The sequence below is a fragment of the Anomaloglossus baeobatrachus genome, chromosome 1 (assembly GCF_048569485.1).
Source record: "Anomaloglossus baeobatrachus isolate aAnoBae1 chromosome 1, aAnoBae1.hap1, whole genome shotgun sequence".
NCBI lineage: Eukaryota > Metazoa > Chordata > Amphibia > Anura > Aromobatidae > Anomaloglossus > Anomaloglossus baeobatrachus.
The window spans coordinates 866420515-866442846 of NC_134353.1; the positions used below are offsets into that span (position 1 = coordinate 866420515).

At 45.5% G+C, this 22332-nt stretch overlaps 1 protein-coding gene across 1 annotated transcript in view; it reads left to right on the forward strand.

Moving 5' to 3' along the window:
* The window catches only part of LOC142255883 (interleukin-6 receptor subunit beta-like), a 65503-nt gene that overhangs the window by 36960 nt on the left and 6211 nt on the right, over positions 1 to 22332 (forward strand). The window contains exon 9 of the mRNA XM_075327362.1: positions 2244 to 2390. Coding sequence (XP_075183477.1) covers positions 2244 to 2390 — 147 coding nt within the window. The remainder of the gene's footprint in view (positions 1 to 2243; positions 2391 to 22332) is intronic.

Sequence of the window (22332 nt, forward strand, 5' to 3'; positions counted from 1 at the left end):
ACACTGAGAAATAAAGTTGAACTAGTCAAAAAGACTGAAAAAAGAGAAAAAAAAGTATAAAATTAACTTTTAATAAAATTATATGGGAAATTAACAATTTTAATGTAATAATAGTGGTTATGCACATTTTAACAGAAAAATAGCTAAAGTTTATTATTTATTTACATTTAAATTTTCGGTTATTGTGTGTGTGTAAAGGAACATTAGAACCCATTAATTTTATGCCAGAAAAGCATGCGTTTTTGGAGCCAAAAACGCAGTTGAAAAGCAGGTAAAAAGCATGTAAAACGCAGGAATTGTGATTTTGGTTGCTTTTTGCCATTTCTCATTGACTCCAATGTTAAGGAAACGCTGCAGAAATGGCAAAAACAACTGACATGCTGCTTCTTTTTCAGCATGGTTTTTGACCACAAATATGCAAATTAAACGCTGCTGAACAAAAAGCAAAGTGCAGACAGGATTTCTGCTTTTCCCATAGACTTTGCTGGAAATCAAAAACGCATGCATTTTTGCCCAAAAACGCTGCTGCCAAAAACGCTGCAGAAACGCGGTAAAAAACGCAACGTGCGAACATAGCCTTAGACATACTGCTGAATGAAGTGCAGGAAAACAGCAGTCATTATATGGCTGATCCGGGTCAGTGGATATACATCTGGTGAAATAAGCATTGAACATGTCACGAATTTTCTAAGTAAGTATATGATATTGACATGAAATTCTCACACAGGCAAGGAAATCAAACCATAGATGTCCATAAATTAAGTTATGTATAATAATAAGAAACTAAATCCCACAGTTCGTTGAAGGAGCCCACTGAGCCTTCAGGATTTGAAGAATGTTTGTATGGAAGCACGGGCCAAAATCACACCTGAGCAATGCATGCCAGTAGTTTCTCCATATAGGAAGCAACTTGAATCTGTGATCACCAACAAAGCCTTTTGTACAAAGTATTAAATACGTTTCAGTAAGAGTGTTCAATACTTTTTCCCTTTGTCATTTTTTAATATTACACATGACTTAATTTATGAACATCTATGGTTTGACTTCTTTGCTTGTGTGGAGTGGATGAGTTATTACCGACATCTGGTGAGAAAGTCATGCCAATAGCACCATTAGAAATATATTTACTTCGAAAACTGGTGACAAGTTCAATATATATTTCACTCTCTGTATATAGGTAAACTGTGGTGTTCAGAGACTGATGACATTCCCCTCACTATTGCAGAACCACAGTCACTACCAAATCAGTTTCACAAGCCTTGCACCAATGTCATAAGTAGAAATTACAATTGATGAATTCGGGTAGCATCTTTACTCAGATTAGGTTGTCATCTGTTGTGATTGCTTTCACTGGAGCTTTATGGCATCATGTGTTGTTACATATACCGAATTTTTCGGATTATAAGATGCACTTTTCCTCCCGAAAATTTGGGAGGAAAATGAGGGGTGCATCCTATAATCCGAATGAAGCTTCCCGGGAGGTGGTGGAAAGGAGTAACAGGAGGCAGAGGCAATGCTGCGGGCGCTGAGGCTGCGAGTGCTGAGGCTGGCTCTGTGAAGATGTCGGCGGTGCGGGCTTCAAATAATGGCACCCAGAGTTGCGTATGTGTAGATGAGCTCTCGGCTCAAGATCTCATCTACACACGCGCTGCCTCTGGCCCATTGATCTCCCAGCAGCGGACTTAAGAGAAATGCACCCCGAAGTGGTGCTTACACAGATGAGATCTTGGCTTGTCATTGAGTCGATAGCTCAATCTGTGCATGCACCGACTCCGAACACCGTTTCTTTGAAACCTGCACCACCGACATCTTCACAGAGGCAGCCTCAGTACCTGCAGCCTCAGCCTGGATATTGCCTACCTCACAGCTCCTGCAGCGACAAGCAAGCATCTGGGACACCCGCCGAACCACCCGCAGTGTCACCCTGGTTCACCACCTCCCCTTTCTCCTGTGACCCCACTCCACCACTGCTGCCCTAACCCCACCACCCGGTAAGACACCACCGGTTTGTGAGACAGACGCCATTATTATTTTATTTTTTTACATTTTTTCTCTAAATCCGGTGCGTCTTATAAACCAAAAAGTACAGTATTTCTCCCGACCCCATTATCCAGAGATGGAGATGTACAATGTGTTTTTAATGCAGCTTTTATAATCCTGTGAACTTTTTTTTTAGTTCTGCTTGGTCTTTTTAACTTAACTAATTGTTTAATAGTTAATTAATCAACATGTTTGCTTTCTAGATATTTTTCAGAATGTGTCAAGTCAAAGACATTACCGGATAGAGGGGCTCACAGGCGGGCACACATATGAAGTGACGGTGTCGGGAGTGACCGGGTCAGGTGCGGGAAAGCCCAGTGCTCCTCAGACCATCCAAACCCTCAGCTATGGTATGAGCAATCTTCTGTTATTTCACAATATTTGTGGTATATTTAGTAAAGAGAACCTGACAAGATTCATTATTCCCGAACCAAGACAGCATGAGTCAGATGTCTTTGTTTTACTAAGAAACAAAAATAACTTGCTTAGAAAAATCGTCCGGGAGCCATGCATCTCAGATGACTAGTCTGAGGTTTTTCCCAACTCTACACCCTAGACTGGTAGGTCTCCCCTACATTTGTAAACTGCTCAAAAAAATAAAGGGAACACTTAAACAACACAATGGTATTTGTGTTCCCTTTATTTTTTTGAGCAGTATATATACAAAGAGACCTTTTTTGCCTAGTGCAGGTGTGCCGCTCCAGCGACAGCCGACGGACTGCTCCGACCTGGATCCACAGTGGCTCGAGTGGTCTCCGGATCTGAGGCGGGATCACACGGCTACCTCGGAAATAAAAAGGGGGAATTGTTTTGTGTGGTGAATGGGATAATGTTCGTGACGCCACCCACAGTGCGTGGTAATGTGAGAGACCACTGCTGCTGTTGGGGAGCCCAGTGATGGTGTTGAAGCAGCAGGATGTGTCGCGGGCGGGGAGGAGGGTGCCGGCACCGCGCTCACCCCTCTGCTCGGGTCCGGCTGCTGCTGCTCAGTGGTGGCTCGAGCGGTGGGCCGGATCCCGGGGGTTCTCGAGCGGCACTCCTCGCCCGTGAGTGAAAAGGGGATTTTGTTGGGGAGATTGTTTATTGTCCGTGACGCCACCCACGGTTGTGGTGATTTGTAGCACCACCGCTGCTCAATATGGGGATCCCGGGAGTGGTGATGCGGAGCAGCCAGGTGTTGTGTTGCCCCTCTGTGGGTAGGGGTTGGTGATCCCGGGGCCCGGTGATGGGGTGGAAGGGTGCAGGGCCTGGTGGGCGCAGGGACGCGGGGGCAGCGCTGTGCCTTGCGGCACTGTAGTACTCACTCAGCCTGAGACGTTGACACAGTTTTACGGTAAACCACACGGCTGGAAAGACGGTTCCCACGGACGGCTGCACTTGCTCTCCCAGCAGGTAACGGTGATGTCCCTCTGACCTGCACCTGATGTTTCTAAGTTGGTAGCGATGGGTTCCCACCGGTAACCCGCTCCCCGGCTTGGATATGGGCCGGAGGAGCCCTACTTTGCCCGCAGACGCTGGCCCCGAGGAACTGGTGCCCTGGCGGTGGCGGTGTTCCTCACTAATGGTTGGATGGTTGTCTTCAATCGGGACTTGGTTGTTGGGGGATCGACGTCCCCTTCACTGACGGATTCGGCAAATTATGGCGACTCCTAGCCTTGCCGGGGTCCGAGAGGCCCCTGCCCTGGTGCTGACTGTCCTTCGTATACTGCTCCAGACCGCCGGGCCACTACTCGACCGCGGTCCTTCTAGCAACCTCCGAGCAGTCCCCCCTCCAGACGATCACCGCTGTTGCTGACCTTGCTGACCTGTCCTGCACTTAGCTGGACTCACTTCAGGCCTTTCTACGCTCCCTTTTGTTCCTTTTCTTCTTTGCTCCACTACTACTTCACTTTCACTTAGCTCCTCACTCAAGCTCCCCCTGAGCTAAACTGCCTGGTTCTTCCCGCCTCCAGAGCTGTGTACTCCTCGTTGGGCGGAGCCAACCGCCTGGCCCACCCCCTGGTGTGAACATCAGCCCCTGGAGGAAGGCAACAAGGATTTTGGTAGCTTCGGTGTTCCTAACTGGGATGTAGGGTGTGGTGGTGTGATGACCTGTGACCCCTGGCTTGCCCAGGGCGTCACAGATGTTTAACCCCTTCGTGGGTAGGGGGCTTGGTGTCCCGGGGCCCGGTGATGGATGGAGTGGGGAACCCGTCGGGGGTGAAGGGATATTGGGTACTCACACAGTCCAAAGTCACTGACGCTGACACCAGGTAAACCAAACTCTTGAATGCTCTGTTTCTCTTGATGGAGCACGCTCGGTCTGTGCCCCTTTGGTGTTGCTGGTTGGTCTGAAGCCTTGTCCCTTGGCACTGTGTGTAACTTGGTGGATCCCTTTCGCCTAAGACTACTTGGGTCCCGCTCACCTGCGTGTTTAGCAAGGTGAGCCTGCTCTCAGGGTTCCCGCTTGGGATTTTCTGGACGATTTTGGGAAGTCCTATCCCCCTCGTTGCGCTAGTACCCCGATTTTGGAGTGGGTGGGGAACGGTTCTTGAAGACTCCATTCCCGTCGGGTGAATTACTGGGCTGCGTGAAGCTTCTTCCCAGCCTAGAGTCCGCGTACCCCGTCGTGCCCTGGCCCCTGCCCGCTTGTAGCACAAGGCAGCTGGCCTGCTCTCTGTAGCAGCACCATGCCTCCTGTCACTACCCCCTGCGACCGGGGTTCCAGCTCCTTCTGGCCAGGCCAACGTCTGGCACCTGGGACGGGTACAGGAGCCCAGCTCCACAGCGTGGCCTGTCCTGTCACCGCTGTCTCACTGCTCAACTATTACTCTCTCTGACATCTCTGCCCTCCCTCTTCCATCCCTCCATCTGGGTGGCCCTATTCCCCTCAGGCTGCCCAATGGGTGGTTCGTGGGTGTGGTGCAGAGTGTTCCTCAGGATTTATGTACACCTGTTGGTAGGAACACCAAATTCACAGGACCCGTAACCAAGGAGGAGCGGGTACCATGCAGAAGGGCAGATTGCACGGCACCCTTGTGACGACCTGATAGGCCAGGGCGTCACACAGGAGTATTACTTGTCAGATATATGCTGGTTATTGTTCCTGCATCATGAAATCTGTCAGGTTGTCTTTAAATTTCTATATTCAATTAAATGTGTCCTTTTGGATTGGTAGATAGGAGTGATGTCTGCTGAAACGCCATTTTCTTCATGATTTAATAGTCAGAATTATGGGATAATTTGTTATTTAACAGATAAATTCATAGACAGGTGCGGACTGAGGTTTCTGGAGCCCACAGGAGGAATTGATTCTATGGGTCAACACTACAGCTGTATATAAATAGGCATTATCCTCGCAATAATGGAGTGTTAGGTATAACTGTCATTTTAATTCTTATTTAATAAACCAATAGTACACATGAAGATAAGGAACTTTGTAATATATCTTAGAAGAGAAATCTGCATCTTTCTCTGCCAGAATTAATCTTACACTTTAACTGAAAAAATACAGACGGCTCCTGTACATCTACTATGCGCACAGCATAACTGGGATGTACAATCGCGGTAGTTTGCATTAAAGGGGTTGTGAAACAAAATATTAAGTTAATGTTACATTTAAGGGTGCTTTACACGCTACGACATCGCTAGCTATAGCTAGCGATGTCGTAGCGCGATAGCACCCGCCCCCGTCGTACGTGCGACATTTGGTACTCGCTGCCATAGTGAACATTATCGCTACGGCAGTGTCACACGCACATACCTGGTCAGCGACGTAGCTGTGACCGCCGAACAATCCCGCCTTCAAGGGAGAGGGGCGTTCGGCATCATAGCGGCGTCACTAAGTGGTCGGCCAATAGAAGTGGAGGGGCGGAGATGAGCTGGACGTTAAATCCTGCCCACCACCTTTCTTCCGAATTGCCGGTGGACGCAGGTAAGGAGATGTTCGTCGCTCCCGCTGTGTCACACATAGCGATGTGTGATGACGCAGCAATGACGAAAAACATCGTACCGGTGGCTGCAGCGATATTAAGGAAATGGACGACGTGTCAACGATCACCGTTTTGGAACGATTTTGCGATCGTTGATCGTCGCTCATTAGTTCTACACGCTGCGATGTTGCTACCGGCGCCGGATGTGCATCACTAACGATTTGACCCCCGACGATATATTGGTAGCGATGTTGCAGCGTGTAAAGTACCCCTTACACTTCCGTTGTTTTGCATCAGTCAGAATCCGTCACCTTGAGGAATTACGGTATCCTGCAAAACATTTTGCAGGAGTCCGTTTTTTCCCCATAGAGTTATATTAACGACGGATGGTCTTGCGTTGCATCCACTATGCGACGGATCAGTCGTGGAATAACTGACTGTCAGACGGTAGGAACGCAGAATGTAACGCTTTTTAGAGCAGCAAAAAAAACGCACTCTGCAGGATTCCATCGCAATCCGTCAAGAGCTATAATGGATATCTATGGTGCTGGATTCCGCCATAATCCGTCACATGATAGAATCCAGTGCTGTATTCCATCATAATCTACTGAGCATGCCCAGCATGTTTGGCACACCCATTGGGCTGTCCCAAACACAAACGGATCATGACGGATCCGTCAAAAAACGGACGCACAGCAAACATCCTGTGAAATAACACATCCGTTGCATCAGTTGACATCCCAAAAACAACGGATTTGTCGTTGCGTCACAACGACAGACCTGACGGATTTAAACAATGGAAGTGTGAATGTGGCCTAAGGGTACCATCATTTCTGTCCAGGCCTATTTCCTGAGTTTTATTTTTTTTAAAATTCTGTGGATGCATGGTGGAAAAGCAATGTCTGACTTTATTTGTTCATTTTCATAGATTTTTTATTATTATGTTTGTCAGATTCAAGTTATTTCTGTGACAATTGTGTTTTTGTTTTTTCATTAAACGAGGGGTACCAACAGTTTTGACCACGTGTGTTCCTGTGGGCTGCAGGAACCTGTGTTCTGGCTTGTGAGGGTTAACACTTAGCTAGCCAGGGAGAAGAAGAAGAATTAGGGGTACTTTACACGCTGCGATATCGTTACAGATATCGCTAGCGAGCATACCCGCCCACGTCGGTTGTGCGTCATGGGCAAATCGCTGCCCGTGTAAAGTACCCCTTAGAGTCAGGAGGAGAGGACATTCATGGTTTAGGGGTCAGTGTGTCTAGAGTACAGGTGAAGAAAGGAGTTGTTCTACTGAAGTTGGTGTGAAACAAATGGCACAAAAACAGCAAGAAACCGTTAACAGGAAACTATCGGAGCGACAGTGGTCACATTGGCAGACAAGCTGGAAGAGACTAAGGCAATGTAAGAAACCTAGAATGTAGTGAGTCCATTGTATACCAGTGGGGGGAGCACTAGGAAAGTGAGGGCGCTGCCCAGCTGAGAAGACAAGAGGGAAGCAGCTGTAAGAGAAGTTCTCGTAAGGGATCACATACCTGTGGCTGTGAGTTCAGGATACTCAGCAAAACATATTTACCCGTGGATTCCAGGGCCATAGAGATGAAGGGCTTATTTAAATTTCCTGGCTAACAGAATGTTTATAAGAAAAGTGCCTTCGTTGGAAACTGCAATGATTGTGTTTCTGTGTTATACAGAAGATACCATGAAGTGTGCTACCTGCTGTATTCTGTGACCAAGTGTTGTGCCAAGTAAAGACTACTTTGTTGTTATGAATATATTTGTCGCCTTTATCAAGAAGCCCCACGGACCTGATGAAGAGCGTAATAGCATCAGTCTGAAGGTCCTCCAAGTAACACTATCAGCACACACAGACCCAGAACTGTCATTTAAAATCAGTGTGTTGGGGTGGTGAACTTTCCACGCTCAGCAACGGCTACAGCTCCGGGGCACCAATGCTTCAGCCATGTGCTGCAATCTCCTGACACCTGAAAAAGGGAAGATCACTCTCCATCAAGGTACCCCCATGACAGCTTTGCATTCCTAATTCCACTAAGTAATATTCATGAACATGGATATTTATATACATATAGATTGTGGTTGTTGTCCTGGGATAAGAACTCTGCCCTCAAGTGAATGCATTTTATACTACAGTCACAGTACTGGGACGGGCTATCTACTAGTATGAAACAAATGTCTAAGTAATGGAAGTTCCCATATTTCAGACTACCACCAAATCCATCAGGTGGTCACACTTGTCCAATTTATTCTCAATTTGCTGCTATGGAAGGTACAGAAGAAGCTGAGCCACTTGTACATACATGCCCACCTATCCATCACACATAATTACTACCCTTGTATTTCAGTTTGATTTATTGCCGAAGCCATAAGTCCTAAAATTGATACAATGTATACAAATAAGGCTGGTTTCACACTACGTCTTTTTAACATCCGTTGAAAACGTTATTTTAGCGGAAGTACGGATCCAGTGCAAATGCGTTTTCATTTCAATGCATTTGCAATGGACTCGCGTTAACATCCGTTCACCTGCGTTTGCGTGCGTTATAGTGAGGATCCAGTGACTTGCAGTTTTTTAACATGTTTCAAAAACGCTACTTGTAGCGTTTTTGAGCTGCGTCCAAATACTGCAAATTGCTGGATCCTGACTAAACAGCACGCAAACGCAGGTGAACGCTGGCGTGCTGATAGACAGGATCCTGCTTTTGTACTGAGCATGCCCAGAAAGTACTGAGCATGCCCAGAACCAGTCTCGCGTGATCTGTCTGTCTCTCCTCCTCCCTCCCTCACCCTCTCTCTCTGTCTTTCCCCCTTCCTCCCCCTACCTCTCCCCCACCTGAGAGCTGCGGACACTCGTACCAAGGTAAATATCGCGTAACCACTTATCTTAGTTACCCGATGTTTACGTTGGTTACGTGTGCAGGCAGCCCTGCTCCTAGCAGCTGCAGACACTCGTAACCAAGATAAATATCGGGTATCCAAGGCCGATGTTTACCTTGGTTACCAGCGTCTGCAGCTGTCAGAAGCCGGCTCCCAGTCTAGTTCCCCTCACTCCCGATCACATGACTCCAATGCCCGCCCCTAAACATCCAGTGCAGGATCCTGCAAAATAACAGATGCGTTTGCATACGTTATTTGCTGTAAAAGCAGGATCCGTATTTCCGCTAAAATAACGTTAAGGACGGATGTTAAAAAGACGTAGTGTGAAACCAGCCTTACTAAGTGTTATTTAATATAAAGAAATGAAAAGACAGGTCATTCATTTTGTAACACTTTTATTAAATACAGTCACTACCTATACCTAAAGCCATTGATCCAGAAGAAGGCAAGAAACCTGGACACGTTCAGCCAATTTGTACCACAGGGAAAAAATTCCTTCTTGACCCCTAGAAAAGGCAATCACTTCAAGAACCTTGGACCAAGGCTATAATACAACTAACTAACTGAACTATAGGACAGTTGTGTCATATCAGATCCCTTATGTGGCATTCATAAACTCTCCAACAGAAGAACTGGAATTAGGCTGGTGGCAGTATAGGACATGTTTAGGCCTGTTTGAAGAAAAGAAATGGCATTCACTATTGTCCCAGACTAGGACAGATTTTGTATGCCATCACCTTTCAGAGCATGGCATCCCTTAAGAATGAAATCATCCTCAGTGACAAAATGTGTAAACTAAAAACAAAAAAGTGCACGTTTGACGTTTGTTATGATGTCCAAGGTGGGGACCAGGATGTGGACATAATAACAAAATACAAAATATGATAGGAGACATTTCTACAATACATAAATTCATTCTTATCTATCTAATAGGATGACAACAGCTCTTCAGACCTGCATCCCACCACAAAGACCACTTCTAATCCCTGAAAAATGAAATCATCCTCGAAGAGAGGGGGCTTTGAGCCCCCTATGGTCTCAGGGCATTGACTCTTCTAAGAGTCCTAAGTGTCCTGCTCAAACTGTTGGTGTGCAGCTTTGGGACCCTAGTTTCAGAGATGATGTCCTCCACCCAACTCTCAAAAAGCTGAAAGGGTCTTCAGTAGAGATGGGTAGTCAAGCTGGGCTATCAGACGGTCATCTCTGTAGCTGTAGTGTCATTTTTCCTATGGTTTCAATGTGTAAATTAAACAAAAAAGTGCACATTTGTTATGATGTCTAAGATGGGGACCAGGATGTGGACATAATAACAAAATGGGGAACATGATAGGAGACATTTCTACAATACATACATTCATTCTTATCTATCTAATAGGATGACAACAGCTCTCCAGACCTGGATCCCACCAAATATTAAGGCCACATAGAGACCTTCAACTTGTATGTAGACTAATCCAAGGTTCAGGTTCTAGCAGTGCAATGCCCAGATGCCAAAATGTAACATACTGCTGAACAAGTAGATGGATAGGGATTCTTTATGCATGGGATGTCATCTCACATTTCAACTTTCCGTATAGGAAAACAGAGAAATGGCTGTAAGGCCTCTTTCACACGTCAGTTAAAAGCACACACGTTTTTTACTGACGTGTTAAAGGTACGTATGTCCCTCCGTGTGCCGTGATTTGGGCACACGTGTGATCTCTGTGTGTTATCTGTGATAATACCTGGAGATCAGGCACTTATACTCACCTGTCCACGCTCCTGCTCTCCGTGGTGCTGAGATCTCCTGCGATGCTGTCTCCAGCTGCCGCTGTCTCCCCTCTGCTGCTACTTCTGTGTTGGCGGAGCAGAGCATATGTATGAGCATAATTAGCCGGCCTGGAAGCAGCAGACAGCAGCGGCTGAAGACAGCATTGCTGGGGACAGGTGAGTTTAAAATGCTTTTTAATTTAAATATACGTGATGTTACTGGTACGTGTTTCACAGATCACACCACTGTGTGGTCCTTGGGACATCAGTGATGCCAAAAAAAATGGACTTGTCTTCATATGGTGCACACAGACACGCAGAAACACGTCAGTGAGAAATCACTGATGTGTGCGCAGACCCATTGATTTTAATGGGTCTACATATGTCTGTAATTCTGGTACGTATAAAAACAGTAACATACGTACCAGAATCACTGACGTGTGAAGGGGACCTAACAGGATGCCATAATACAGAGTCCAGATTTTGTTCTGTATAGTCAGTGTGTGATGACACATAAGACACCAAATATAATATACCGATAGTCCTATAATCTAACTCTAATCAGTATCATGGTCCTTTCTAAATTCTTCAGTTTTCCTTTCTGGATCCAGATATACTCCCTAGAAAGAAAAAAAATAAGTGTCAGGCAAAGGCCTGGAAATCTGAAGATTAGTCACTTGTCACTAGCCAGTGATCACTAGTCAGTGAACTCTTGTCACTAGTCAGTGATCACTTGTCACTAGTCAGTAATCAGTAGTCAGTAGTCAGTGATCAGATGTCAGTGATCAGGTGTCAGTGATCAGGTGTCAGTGATCAGGTGTCAGTTGTCAGTGATCAGGTGTCAGTGATCAGGTGTCAGTGATCAGGTGTCAGTGATCAGGTGTCAGTGATCAGGTGTCAGGTGTCAGTGATCAGGTGTCAGTGATCACTTATCAGTTGTCAGTGATCAGTGGTCAGTTGTCAGTGATCAGTTGTCAGTGATCAGGTGTCAGTTGTCAGTGATCAAAAAAGGTATTTCTGATTTTTGACACTGATATATGATCATGTCCTAAAATGGACACTGTACTAGTATACTTAGTCCCCTCACTTTATCAGTAGTTCCTGTGGAACAGGTACCATGATGTATTCAATATATTCGGATCTCGTGCACTCCCTTTAGGACTGCTGCCTTATTTACAGCAGTGACAGGACAAATTTGAATGAAGCACATCCAGAATAAAAAGTGAAGTTACAGTATGTTTCTGGTCCCATCCCACATGGGGAAATGGCAAAACTAAGCAAATCCTAATTATCTGAGAAATTATATTACACCGCATCTGTATGGACTCATCGGTACTGTTTAGGTTCACATAATATGGTCTGTAGTTAATTTGTGACATCATTTTGGACTGTAGCAATCATAAAACCCCTGAGGATCCTCCAATCTATGAGGAGAAACGCGTTGGTTCCTTGATATCTAGTTATTATCTGGGTATTGCATGTATGTTACAAGAGAGATACATGCTATACAATTATCAGCTGGGAAACAAAGCGGTATATCTGCCCTCCTTGATACATGTAATATATAATTGATTTAAAAAAAAACAAAAAAAACTTTATATGGTATATGACCTCTCTTGGACCGACCTTGGGTGGTGACAAAAGACCAATTCACAAAAAGGATCAGAGACAAAATATAAAATAAATAGTATTTATTATGATATATTTTAAAATTAAAGGGTGAGGTTTAATAACAGAAAAGGTACACAAGGTGGCATACCAGAGCAGCAGAAAGATGTATAAGTGCCAGTGACAAATAAAGAAGCCCACAGAAAAAAAACAATCACAGGTACCGTTATAAATAACATGTAGATACATTAGAGCATAATAGCATGCAAGTCATTGTGACATAAAATAAAAAACTGTGGCAAGCATAAAGGTAATACAAACGGCACATACTTACTGCTGGAATGGTGCCAAGTCCCATCCAACGCGCGTTTCAGTGATAGCCTTCGTCAGGGGGGCGTGGTGACATACCGGCAAGGTAAGTCATTAAATACGAGGTCACAGCCAATAGTCGATCGTGTATTGCGCATGCGCCGTGCACCTCGGCGCAGAGCGCGGACAGGAAAGTGCGTCATCATCACGTGGATATATAAGGCCGTCCCAAAGTGAGTCACAGCACCAAGTGACAAAAGTCACGTGATGCGATGATGCCGACGGGGAGGGCTCTTGAATCCGGATGATACAGATACGCCCACTGACCGCGCACTGCACAGAGATAGCGCATGCGCACTGATCTATGGCACCAGAGGAAGAGAGAATCTATAACACAAATGGGTCTTCCACAGATCACGGCGTATGTTATAAAAGTAGGATAAATATTAGTTTGTGTATTTTTTTATATTATGCAATAAGATGTAGATTAAAAAGAATCACCCTGCCGAATCAATATATGGAAAAATATAATACATATACAAGAATAAATATACAATCAGAAAATATATATATGTAAATAAAATAAATTTATACGTGATTTTGAATAAATATTTTTTAAAAAACACTTGTGTACATTGCATGAAAATGTATGTGAAAGTGTATGGAATATATATGTGAGTTTATTTATATTAAAATATAAGAAAATTGTGAATATGATAGCAAGGACATATGTGAAATGAATAAATATGTGTGCATATGAATGTGAAAAAATAAATATATATATGAAATATGAAAACATATGCTGTGTCAAGTGCTGAAAGTGATGAGATAAATAGATAAAATGCTAAAAACAGATACAGGAACATGTAACATACACTAGACCGACACACAACATCGTACTAAATACACTGAGGTGCAAACAGCAACAATTACAAATTATGAAAGCCATATAAAGAGAATAATTTATACAACAATCCGAAGTTGATCCATGAATCCTACATGAAGACACGTGTCCAATTGTATCTTGAAATCCATACATGACTAGACGATAGTCAATCCGAAATATAATTAGACGACATAAACTACTGGGAAGAACCAAAATATATACATTAGAAACAGATTAAAACAAAAACAAAAATTAAAACAATCAAATCTCTACTTTAAACCACAGAGATAACCATGCCAAGTATAAATATGATCAGAAGGATAAAAACAGAAGTACAAGACCAACAAACTAAAATTCACAAGAAAGGTGCAAAGCTTAAATTCTCGTTTAATCCTTTCGGGTGAATGGTATTTAGAGTCCATATCCAGCGGCTTTCACATTGGGACAGTTTCTTAGCCACATTCCCTCCACGAATATCTGCGGTGATGTAGTCAATACAACAAACACGTAATAGTGTCGAGTCACATTCATGACATTTTTTTAAATGTCTTGGAATTGTCCTCAGTGACTCGACATCCTCTTCTTTGTCAGCTGCGATAATGTCTCGGACGTGTTCTCTTACCCGTACTTTCAAAGCACGGGTAGTAAGATCCACGTAAATCTTTCTGCAAGGACAAGTAGCGTAATATATCACAGCTACTGTAGTGCACGTAATATGGTGCGTGATGGTATATGTCACTGATCCACTGGAGTCTGGAAAATGTGTAGCGTGCTCTATATTAGAACACGCCATGCATTTTCCACATGGAAAACAACCCCAACTCGGTCATGTCTGAAGATCAAAAATAGTAATTTTGGTAAGTTGGTAATGACTAAATACCAACATATCCTTCAGATTCCTACTACGTCTAGCTGTAATGCTGACGTTTGGCGAAAGATATTGTCTTAGTAATGGATCTGAACGTATGATAGGCCAGAATTTTTCCATACATTTCCTCATTTCATTCCATTGTGAGTGGAATGTCATGATAAATCTGACCTGTTCTTTGATTTGTTTATTCGGTTTCTTATACAGCAGTGTTTGTCTATTACTATTACCTGCTCTAGAGCAAGACAAATTAACATTTCTCCTGCTGTAACGTCGTTCAAAAAAATCTCTTTTTCATCAGATGCGCTTGTTTCCTAAAGTCGGAATCAATAGAAAATACTCTCCTCAGACGCAAAAATTGTCCCATGGGGATACCCTTGAACATCTGTGGGGGGTGTGATGAAGTTGTGTGCAGTAAGGAATTTACCGCCATTCCTTTTCTGAACATGTCCGTTTGAAGTTGATTTCTCTGATCTCGTTTCACCAAAAGACCCAAAAAGTCTATCTCTTTTGAATCTTATTTGTATGTAAAGTGGAGATTATAACGATTCATGTTCAAAGCTTCAAAAAATGTTTTGAGTTCATCAGCATTACCTTTCCAAATGATAAAAATATTGTCAGTGTACCGGGTCCAAAGAATTACCCGATCCATTGACACATCATTCTCAGAGAGGAACAATTCCCTCTCCCACAGCCCCAGGAATAAGTTTGCATACGAAGGGGCACAAACCGCCCCCATCGCTGTTCATTGGAGCTGTAGGTAAAAAATATCATTGAAGGTAAAAAAATTACGCGTCAATGTGAATTCCAATAACTCTATAAGAAATTTCACAAAACCGTTCTCCATGTTACTTGTCTGCAGGTAAAAGGAAGTAGCTCTTATGCCATCTTGATGACGGATGGAAGTGTAGAGAGCCTCTACATCACATGCCACCAGGAGCATGTCCTCGTCAATATAAACCTCATCAAGTTTCCTCAAAATATCTGAGGTATCTTGGAGATAAGATGGTACATTTTCCACGAATTTCTTCAAGTGGTGATCAATAAATTGACATGCATTCTCCAATAAACCTCCCACACCAGACACAATAGGCTACTTACCTGCCTACCTACATACAATAGCCTACCTGGTGGATTTTCTTGATTCTTATGTTTTTTGGGTAAAAAATACATGGTAGTAGGCATGATCGGATTGGAGACATTAAAAGCCTGCGATAATTCCTTTGTAATTTGTCCCGACATGACGGCTTTCTCCAAAATGCCTGTTAGAATGGCTCTGTAAGAGTTTAAAGGGTTAAAGGTCAACCTCTTATAACATTGAGCATCTCTCAATTGTCTATATGCTTCAGTTTCGTACATCCTTTGAGGCCAAAGGACGCTATTGCCCCCCTTATCTGCTGGTTTGAATAGGATACCTGAGACTTGTTTAAGTCGATTAAGGCTCTGTCTCTCCTCCAACGACATATTATCTCTGGAAATGTCTTTTGATATTCTGCCAAAATCTTCTGATACCAATTTTACAAAAAGATCCACTGCTGGGCAAGAGGCCAGAAGGGGACATTTTTGAGACTTTTGCTTAAATCGTTTCTGGTATCTTACCCATATCTCCTAATGTATGTTCTTGTGCCAGTTCTTCAAGAATTCTGATGGATTCCTGTTCCACATCTGAAGGAAAGAGATTCCTTTCATCCTCATTATGAAACCATTTCTTAAAAACCAGGCTCTTGCAGTGTGATTCTTTTGTAATCTACATGTTATTGCATAATATAAAAAATACACAAACTAATATTTATTCTACTTTTATAACATACGCCGTGATCTCTGGAAGACCCATTTGTGTTACACATACTCTCTTTCTTTGGTGCCATAGATCAGTGCACATGCGCTGTCTCCGGGCAGTGCACGGTCAGTAGGCGTATCTGTATCGTCCGGATTCAGGAGCCTTCCCCGTCGGCGTCATCGCATCACGTGGTGCTGTGACTCACGTTGGGACAGCCTTGTATATCCACGTGATGACGCGCTTTGCTGTTCGCGCTCTGCGTCGAGGTGCACGACACATGCGCCATACACGATCGACTATTGGCTGTGACCTTGTATTTAATGACTTACCTTGCCGGTATGTCGCCACCCCCCCCACCCCCCGACAAAGGCTATCACTGAAACTCCATGCTATTATACTCTAATGTATCTACCTGCTATTTATTACAGTACCTGTGATTGTTTTTTTCTGTGGGCTTCTTTATTTGTAACTAGCACTTATACATCTTTCTGCTGCTCTGGTATGCCACCTTGTGTACCTTTTCTGTTATTACACCTCACCCTTTAATTTTAAAATATATCATAATAAAGACTTTATTTTATATTTTATCTCTGATCCTTTTTGTGAATTGGTCTTATGTTTAATATGGATCAGCATATCCATACAGATATTTATGAATAGTGGGTGGTGGTATATCTTCTCACTTTGAGGGACCACTTTACAGTTTTTGTCACCCATCTATTCCTGTAACCAAGGTTGACTTTTGGTGCAAATTGGGTGGTGACAACTCTGCTGAGGGACAGGGTAGGCCCCTTTCACACATCAGTTTTTTGCCATCAGTCACAATCCGTTGAGTTTTTTTTTTAAAAAAAAAAGGATCCAGCGCTGCATTCGGGTTTTTTTCATAGACTTGTATTAGCGACGGATTATGACGGATGGCCTCACGTTTGATCCGTTGTTCGATGGATCCGTAGAAAAATGTTTGTCCATCGCACGTAGATGATGTCCACTGTAACCTTTTTTGTGTACATCGAAAAAACGGACAGCGACGGATGCTCATATGTAAATTCACTGCTGGTCAGAAGAAAGTCTCTCTCTTCTCTCTCTTTGTCCTAATTGGTTTTGTGATACACACTGGGTTGTTTTGGGGTGTTTTTTTTTGGGGGGAGGGAAGATTTAGGATTATCCATTTTAATATATAATAAATAGACATTTTTATTAGTGTCCATTTCTCTGTGATTAGATTTAGATTTTTTTTTACACAAACAATTATAATTCTTGGTGACTCTTTTTCTAAACTCAGCTTTCTTTAGTTTTACTTTTCTTTCATGCATACTAAAGTTTTCCAATTACATCTTTTATAAACAGCGGCTGCTAATGGTATAAAATCATGGAATAAGTAAGAGTCGCCTTACCAATCCTCCTGTGCCAATGCTGCCCGAGCCCCTGGCAATGTTTACTATGCTGCATGCATGAATTAAAGTGTAGACATGTGGCTCCTGCCATCAGACAGTGACTGTAGCCATGTAGTCATGTAGTCATGTAGTATAGCCATGTGCTCATGGTTATGGAAGACATTCTCATAATACTGGTAGTGGTTTTCATCACAGTGGCATGGGCATTGGTTGCTCCTTGGTTAATGGCTCATTTAGACAAGCTGATCCAGGCTGTTAAAGGGAACCTGTCACCACTTTTTTGACGTATAAGCTGCGGCCACCACCGGGCTCTTATATACAGCATTCTAATGCCGGCGAGTGTGTATGACGTCGGACGCGTCATGCACCGCGGCTAGAGAAGGAGAACAAAGATGGCCAAAGAGGCGGCGCCGGCAGCGGACAACGGAGATGCCCATATGGCCAACCACGCGATCGTTAGGTAAGTATTATAAAGTGTCTTTTATGTTCTCACAGCGACCTGGGCTCTTATATGCAGCATGTTAGAATGCTGTATATAAGAACCCGGTGGTGGTGGCCGCAGATTATAAGCCAAAAAAGTGGTGACAGGTTCCCTTTTAACTGGCCTATTTGACTAATTCTCAAACATAGCAGCAGACTCTCTCCTTCTTTTACTTGTGCTAGTGCTAGGTACTGGAGTCAGACTGATAACTCTACAGGAGTCAGGAGCATTGTCACCTGCAGAGGAGCCAGTATCAGTGTCATCTCTCCACCAGAGGCGCCAGTATCAGTATCATCTCTATTGCAGAGGTGCCTGCATCAGAGTCATCCTTCTAGCAGAGGCACCAGTATCAGTGTCATCTCTCCTGCAGAGGCACCAGTATCAGTGTCATCTCTCCTGCAGAGGAGCCAGTATCAATGTCATCTCTCCTGCAGAGGCACCAGTATTAGTGTCACCTCTCCAGCAGAGGTGACAGTATCAGTGTTAAAGCTGCACACTAAACACTATACAGTGTGTCCACCCATATCCTGTCCACCATCATTAACATGAGAACGGCGGCAGCTATAGGCATATGTGTCGCCCAGGAATAGGGGGTACTCAGATCCGGGCCAAGTGGTCACTTCTGTAGGTATCACGGTGGCGTGACCCGGTCTGTGATCCCAGGCTCCCCAACCAAAAAGGGGGATTATGTACAAGGGAATTTGTAAGTCTATGATCCGTGACGCCACCCGTGGTGTGCGGTGAGGTAATGGAGCACCGCCGCTGCCGATCAAAGGATCCCGGGGATGGTGATGGGCAGCAAGGTGGTGATTTTCCCTCCACGGGTAGGGTGTTGATGTCCCGGGACCCCGGTGTAGTGGATTGGGGAGTGACAGGTGCAGTCCATGGCTTGTACCGGGTGGTGCAGGAGTACTCACAGTATAAAGCAATAACTGACACGAGTCCAGGAATTAACCAAGTTGCTGGTAAATGGTTCCCACGGATGCTGTGAGGATGGGTCCCACACCCATGTGTGTAATTCAGGTGCTCTTCTCCTGCCTGAGGTCTGTGTCTGCTTCGTAAACAGGTCCGGACTGGGTCCCGACAGTCAGCACCGGTGGGCCACTACCCTCTCCCGGTCCACTTCGGGTCCTACAAGCGGCTGGCCTATTCCTGAGGCCCTTACTGCATCTTTTCCTAGCTCCACACATGAGCTGCTTCCAGACTTCTCTCCTCCTGCAGACTGAACACAGCGCAAACTCTGCTCTGCCCTTTCTAAGCTTCTCTCGCCCCCTCCCTTTTTCCTGGGGAGGGGGTGAGTAGGACCTGATTGGCTGGTGTGTATCTGTGTGGGAAACTCCCCAAGTGGAGAGTGAGATCTGCACCAAAAAGATGGATGCAGACCTCTGTGACACCCTGGTTTTGCCAGGGTGGCACACACCCCCTTGGTTAAATACAGAACGTCCGCGGGCTGTCCAGCTATCAGCATTTATTATTTAACGGGAAAAAGAAAAGTTAAATATTACAAACATGCATCTTCCCGCATCGGGAGGTACGTTTGCTCAAACTTTTAAAGTCTTAAACGTTACGGCGCCCATAGCCCACCTCCCACCAGTCCACAGCAACAAACAGGTCACGGTCCTCACGGTAACTGGACCTCGGCCACCTTCATCACAGGCTACTTCTCTGACAGTCCACTCCATGTTGTGCTACAGTCCTGGTGGGGCATAACAGGGCAAAAGGGGTAGCCGGGTTTCGCTACCAAAACAGTTAACTGCCCATCGTCCTCCACCTAGGGTCCCCAGTGACACCGAAATGTCACACATGTTCCCACCAGAGGGGTTCAACAAGAACGACAGGCCTCTACCACCTTCCACCCGGAATTCCGGATGGCCTCACCCAGGGACCGTGGGGAGGTTCAACAAAGGTGATGGGCAGTCACTTTTAACTTAAAACCTTTAAACTGTCAACTTGCGGGTAGCCGTCCATGTTCTGCTACCGCTGCTGCTGCCACCACTCCCAGTACGGGGCATGGGTTCCGTGCTCTGCCTCCTGCTCAGGAGCCAGGCCCACTCGGATGCCCTCGGCGCCGGCTACAACCGGCCCCGCTAACTGCCGAGGGCCCCATCGCTCAGTGGCCTGCTCCTCCTCTCTGCAGGTGCACTCCCGCTGTTCCACAGCCGGGACGGGGTACCTGGGAGCGGCTGGCGCCGCATCTGGGGCAGACTTCCGGTCGGGTGTCGCCTCTGCTGCAGCCGGGCGGACTGCCGGAGCCGACTTCATCTCTGTTGCGGCCGGGCAGACTGCCGGAGCCAACGTCATCACCGTTGCGGGCGGGCAGACTGCCAGAGCCATGTGAGATGTCATTGGAGTTGCGGCTCGCTTGTCCAGGAATGGAATTAGTCAAAGTTCTGGTGTCCCTGCCTTTACAGTCCTGGTTACATGTCGCAGACTCCGCCTTCTTGCTGCTCCCCTTGGTACTCAGGAGCAGTCCTTCTAGCAACTTTTAAAGTTTTCCTTTCACTTCCGGTCCTCCGGAGCTTCACTTCCGCCCGCGTTCCCAGGGGGTGGAGCCTCTTTTTCGCGCCCACCGCTTGGGGAAGAAGGCGCCAAGCTGTTGTTTTTGGCGCCTAACATGGCGGCTAAAATGGCGGACTTCTGAAAATTTTGCAGCGGAGCACCGCTGAGTCCAGAATAAGGCGCACTTCCTCCAGGTAAGTGGATGGGTAAGTATCCTGTTTGTGACACCAGAAGTTGTGTCGCCCAGGGATAGGGGGTACTCAGAACCGGGCCAAGGGGTCACTTCTGTAGGTATCACGGTGGCGTGACCCGGTCTGTGATCCCAGGCTCCCCAACCAAAAAGGGGGATTATGTACAGGGGAATTTGTAAGTCTATGATCCGTGGCGCCACCCGTGGTGTGCGGTGAGGTAATGGAGCACCGCCGCTGCCAGTCAAAGAATCCCGGGGATGGTGATGGGTAGCAAGGTGGTGATTTTCCCTCCACGGGTAGGGTGTTGATGTCCCGGGACCCCGGTGTAGTGGATTGGGGAGTGACGGATGCAGTCCACGGCTTGGACCGGGTGGTGCAGGAGTACTCACAGTATAAAGCAATAACTGACACGAGTCCAGGAATTAACCAAGTTGCTGGTAAATGGTGCCCACGGATGCTGTGAGGACGGGTCCCACACCTGTGTGTGTAATTCAGGTGCTCTTCTCCTGCCTGAGGTCTGTGTCTGCTTCGTACACAGGTCCGGACTGGGTCCTGACAGTCGGCACCAGGGGGCCACTACCCTCTCCCGGTCCACTTCGGGTCCTACAAGCGGCTGGCCTATTCCTGAGGCCCTTACTGCCTCTTTTCCTAGCTCCACACAGGAGCTGCTTCCAGACTTCTCTCCTCCTGCAGACTGAACGCAGCTCAAACAATGCTCTGCCCTTTCTAAGCTCCTCTCGCCCCCTCCCTTTTTCCTGGGGAGGGGGTGAGTAGGGCCTGATTGGCTGGTGTGTATCTGTGTTGGAAACTCTCCAAGGGAGAGTGAGATCTGCACCAAAAAAATGGATGCAGACCTCTGTGACACCCTGGTTTTGCCAGGGTGGCACACATAGAAGTGGTGTCAATGAACTCAATGAAACCACCTATAGCGCCACCTGGTGGAAAACAACGGCGTTAGCATTTTTATCTCGAAAACAGAACGAGAGAGAAAAAAAGTGAAATACAAAGTTGCAGGGCATCATCAATTCAATACGAATCGACACCTTGCATACAGAAATGCTATGATATGAAATCCATGACCCACCCAAAACATTGAATGCTGGTCACGCATATGGCGCTCATTTAACTTTGATGCTCAAAGTGGCCACCGTCAGCTGCAATGCACATCTGGACTCTGGACAGCATACTGTATCTTGCTGCACATTGTGCAATATGGTAGGTGACCCGTTTGCACAAGCATCTGTGATACGTCGTCGTATGTCCTGCAATGTTGGTGGAGGGGTCGCATACACCTGCTGTTTTATGTGACCTCACAGAAAGAAGTCCAATGGGGTCAGGTCAGGTGAGCGTGGAGGCCACACCACACAGCCATCATACCCAAAGACTTGTAGGAAGGTCTCCATGAGGTATCGCTTCACGTCCAGAGCCTTGTGAGTTTTACACGTTCTAATCATAGCATTTCTGTATTCAAGGTGTCGATTCGTATTGAATTGATGATGCCCTACAACTTCATAATTCCCTTTTTTTTCTCTATCTCGTTACGTTTTCGAGATAAAAATGCTAACTCTGTTGTTTTTCACCAGGTGGCGCTATATGTGGTTTCATTGCAGAGCGCATGGCTACTTTACTATACTTAGACACCACTTCTATGCCTATAGCTGCCGCCATTCTCAAGTTAATGGCGGTGGACAGGATATGTGTGGACACACTGGATTATAAGGAAA